The sequence below is a fragment of the Nestor notabilis genome, unplaced genomic scaffold (genome assembly GCF_000696875.1).
Source record: "Nestor notabilis isolate BGI_N333 unplaced genomic scaffold, ASM69687v1 scaffold1050, whole genome shotgun sequence".
Taxonomy (NCBI): Eukaryota; Metazoa; Chordata; class Aves; order Psittaciformes; family Psittacidae; genus Nestor; species Nestor notabilis.
Window position 1 is genome coordinate 1 of NW_009911351.1, and position 4,532 is coordinate 4,532.

The following is a 4,532-nucleotide window of genomic DNA, read 5'->3' on the forward strand; positions in this document are numbered from 1 at the left end:
GTTTACAGCGCTGTCCTACTTCTTCGCAGTCTGGTATTGCGTATGCTGCTTGTGTACCCAAAGCAGCCCAGCGGCTCCAATGTTTCCGGTCTTCACATTTGACTACTTTAGAAGTTTTTTTAGAAGTTGAAAGTAGAAACTCAGCAGCATTTTGATAGTTCCTAAAATTGGACAGATTTTTTTTCTTTTCCTTTTTTTTTTTCCATTATCTAAAACAAAGCATAAGTTGTGTTCGAATAATTTTGTTTGAAAGGGCGTCTCATGACTCTTTCAGTGATATTTTGCAGGGTTATGTTTGCCAAATCTTTTTGAGTAGAATTAGTTTGTTGTGCAGGCCTGTGGGGAGGTAGTGTAACCTTCAGCTACCCCTTTGAAATTTCTGTGTGAATGAAAAAGAGAGAAAAAAAATGTGTTTAAAGAAGAGGTGAGAACCTGCTTTGAATGTGTGGGCCTTGTCACTGTAGCAGTGGTTTCTTGGGCCTGGTTGCTCAATTCTGAAGTCTTACAGATCCATGTGCAGCATTTCACAGGGTGACATTTACATGATGCGATCCTGAAGCAAAACCAAAAGCTTCCACTCTAAAGTGAACAAAATGTGAAACTATCAAATGAAAGAAAACCTGGTGAGTCATGTGAGTACTACATTTAACATTTTGATAATCTCAAATGTTATCAGCAGAATTGTGTTTGGTTAAGGTACAGATATTTCTGTTCTCAGACTAAGGTACGGATACTTCTATCCTCAGAGTAAAATTCAGCCTTCAGTTTTGCTAGTGTGCAAAAGAAGTTATTGAAATGTTCCTAATGTTTTGTTGTCTTGTATCAGGAACTGAAGGAGGCGGATTTTTTGGATGTACAGAGAGAGAGAGGAAGGTTTATAGTGATTTTACTCTGTCTCTTCCTCTCAGATTGTTACATTGTAGTTGTCAGCAGCTTCCCTTTAGCAAAACCGAAAACGTTGAGTTTAGTAGATGTCTAATGAGTGCTTACTAACATTTCACATTTAAGGTTAAGGTTATGTACTACTATATATTTCACACTTCCAAGAGCAGGTTTTGAAAGCTTTTAAGCTTTATTCAGAGTTATTACATAAGCACAATATACTTTTTCAGTAACTCAGAGACATCTTAAACGTTACTGTTCAAAATACGGAGCAACAATGAACTGAAATTAGCTGATAACATGTCTGTGTTAACTGTTTGGATGACAAACTTCCAGAAGTGCTGAGCTAACTTCTGTATTTTCATGGATATGCAGAAGAGTAAAATTATGTCCTAGATACTTAAGCCATTTAGGAGTGCAGGAACTTTCAGCTATTTCTTTGTCCTTAAAACTGCTGGATAAGATCTTGTTCCTATCAAAGTTGTTAAAAGTGAATCTGACAAGGCAGGATTTGCAGTAACTACAGAGCACAGAGGGTATATGCAGAGGGATGGGTTAGTCCTATTCCTGTTGAAAGGAAATTCTTGTGCTTTGTAGAGACAAGCATGGGCCCTTACTATTTTTTTAAATTTATTTTTATTTCCTCTTAATTTTTTAAAGGTTACCACTATTGTCTCCTATTCTTCCTGTTACTTGTGGCTGGAGTAGAAATAATTATGTACAGGACAACCAGTTGTATGTGTTTTAAGTAAAATTCACATCCTAACAGTTAAGCTTTTTTTATATATATGTGTATCTTAAAAGTAAGTTAGTGAAGAGAGCCTTCTCTAAATGAGATGGGTGTTACTGAGGCTCATTTACAACATACTGAAAAGGAGAGGGAGACAGGACTATGGTTCTCTAATTACTCAACTTCTTGCTCATCCGTGTTGCCATTTCCCAGTGCTGGAAGCTCCCTTTCAGGTAGCAGCCCATACTCATTTAGGAAGGACTCTACATCCACAGCAAAAAACTCCTCATTGAATTGTTCAGAAATGCTAATGAAATTGCTTAGAAGCTCCCCACCCTTATAGACAAGCAGAGTGGGAAGCACTTCATTTGAAAAGCGGTCTCCAGCCCCTGTGTTGGAGGCCTTGATCTTGCAGAACTTCACGGTGGCGTACTCAGCCGCCAGGCAGATCAAGCTGTTGTTGAGGGCATCGCAGCCCTTGATTCCGTCTTCATAAATGTGGACGATGACTGTCGTGGTTTTACGTTCTTTCTCAATGGCTTCCAGGAACTGTTCCCCATTCTGCAGCTCACACAGATAACCGTATTTTGGCCCAAAACTCAGCCGCTGGTGCATATCCTGCATGCAGCGTTTGCGGTATTTTTGTAGGCAGTTTTCATCTTCTTGCTCATCATGAATTAATTCATACTCCTGCATGCTCATCTGTGAATATTTTGAGAATGTTACATTAATGAATAGTAATCTGTTGGTGCTGAAACAGGAAGAGACTAAGTTGTTGTCTAAAGAACATTGCATTGAAAATTTAGCCAAAGAACAATCACTTCCCACAGTGACTCTGGAAGGTCTCTTCAAAAGATGGGTGAAGATGCTGTCTCAACGTTTGCATGTCAACTTGATGGTCTTGAAGCCTGTTGCATATTTAGCAAAAACTTATGGACCTTCCAGAGGTGGTGGGAATTTTGCCAGTGACTGTAGTGGGGTCGAAGATAATTCCTGTGGTTTTGGGGGGATTTGGGTTCCCTTCCTTTCAGAACTGGTAAATAGTAATGAGTAACTTCCAGGCTCAGAGCTCTATCCTGACTAATAGGTTTTTGAACATGTTAAAAAATTTTCCATTGCCTTAACCAAGGATAGAGAATCAAGGCAAGGAAGGGAGGAGGAAAGGTCAAACTCTGTTGTGTGGTATGTTGTTGTGAAATATACTTTTACAGAAGTTAGACTTTGCTTGAGAGAGGACTACGTAGATGGTTGCGCTGCACACACATTTGTTCTATCTGTACTGTGTGAGCTCTGCTAAGTTGCAAAGGAACTGAGTCTGGCAAATTCAGGATTTTTTACCAGTATGTCTTATATAGAATCAAAATTAATTTGTTTTGCTTTTCTTGTCTTACCTTACGGCAGAACCTCTCTCTGGTGTCTTTGTCATCTTTACTGAAAGATCTGTGTGGTGAAGACATTTGTCTAAGAATTTCTTTCTTGCTTAAGGATAAGGAGTCTCGATCTTCACTTTCTAATTTGAACTTCCTCCAGTCATTAATCACGCCTTTGGGCCCTGAGAGATAGGAAGTTAGATGAGAAACTGGCTGTAACAAGACTTACAGTCATTAATCATGCCTTTGGGCCCTGAGAGATAGGAAGTTAGATGGGAAACCAGCTGTAACAAGAAGCTGTCTTAAGAAATCTTTGCTCTTTACTGGCTTGTTGTTCTGTGCAACTGTTTATCTGTCTGCCCCTCTTCCTTCCAGAGAGCTCTCCAGGAGTGTTGAAAACCAAAGTTTTGGGACCAATGTGTTATGTTAGCCTCCAAAAGAAAGGAATCCTGGATCACTTCAGTGGTCTGGTAAAGGATCTTTACAGGATCTTTACAGTGGTCTTTACAGGATTGTGTAAAAAGGTTTTGGTGAACTGTGTGAGTAGTTAACGGGGATGGGGATGTTGAAACCTGTTGAAACTGACATGTTGGTCAAAGCTAGTGTTTTGTAGAAGTATATTTGCATTTCTCTATAGACAGTGTATAACCTTTGTAAGGACTTCCAGTAAAACTAAGAATACAGGACAGTTTAGATCTTATAAAAATAAATAAATTGGCAAACCAGTTGCATCTACTTGAATTCTGGGCTTCCACAGTGAACAGGGACAATTTAGCTTATTTTTAAGGGAGAGAAGCAGTTAGTTTCCTTGCCTGTGTGTGTTGCCTGTCCTTCAAAATCTTCTTCGAAGCTGGTGTTGGCATTTTCTTCCATTTTAGTAGCTGGAGTAGGAGGTGCTGCAAGTTCAAAAAGAAAACCAAGTTAATAACAGGATAGAAAAGGGATAAGCTTACAGCAGGTACAACACAGCCGTAATTTCCTGCAGCTGTCAGGTATCAGTAAAGATCAAAATACACATAATTGTAGAGCTTCTCATCATCTCCTATAAAGCAGTAAAGTTATTTGTCAGTCTCTTAAAAAAGATGTCCATCCAGATTCTTACTTGAAGTGCCTAAGCAAGAGTTTCTTCATTATACTGTTCCTTCTTGGTCATCAGAGAATCCCAGGTACATAGCATTTGACACTGTCCCACACAACATCCTTGTCTCTAAATTGGAGAGATATCAATTTGATAGATGGACCACTCAGTGGATAAAGAACTGACTGGATGGCTGCACACAAAGAGTTGCGGTAAACAGCTCAATGTCCAGCTGGAGACCAGTAACAAGTGGTGTCCCTCAGGGATCGGTGTTGAGTCCTGTGTTGTTCAACATCTTTGTTGGTGACACGGACAGTGGGATTGAGTGTGCCCTCAGCAAGTTTGCGGACAACACCAAGCTGTGTGGCTTGGTTGATACGCTGGAGGGAAGGGATGCCATCCAGAGGGACCTGGACACGCCTGTGAGGTGGGCCGATGCCAACCTTATGAAGTTTAACTAAGCCAAGTGCAA

The 4,532-nt window shown here is 40.0% G+C and overlaps 1 protein-coding gene across 1 annotated transcript; it reads right to left on the reverse strand.

Moving 5' to 3' along the window:
* Positions 1-1,786: 1,786 nt before the first annotated feature.
* PDC (phosducin) lies at positions 1,787-3,883 on the reverse strand. The gene is made up of 3 exons (XM_010014178.1): positions 3,795-3,883; positions 3,004-3,164; positions 1,787-2,314 (listed from the first exon to the last, which is right to left on the reverse strand). The coding sequence occupies exons 1-3, from the start codon at positions 3,853-3,855 to the stop codon at positions 1,787-1,789; spliced, it is 750 nt and encodes a 249-aa protein (XP_010012480.1). The 5' UTR covers positions 3,856-3,883.
* Between the last annotated feature and the right edge of the window lie 649 nt (positions 3,884-4,532).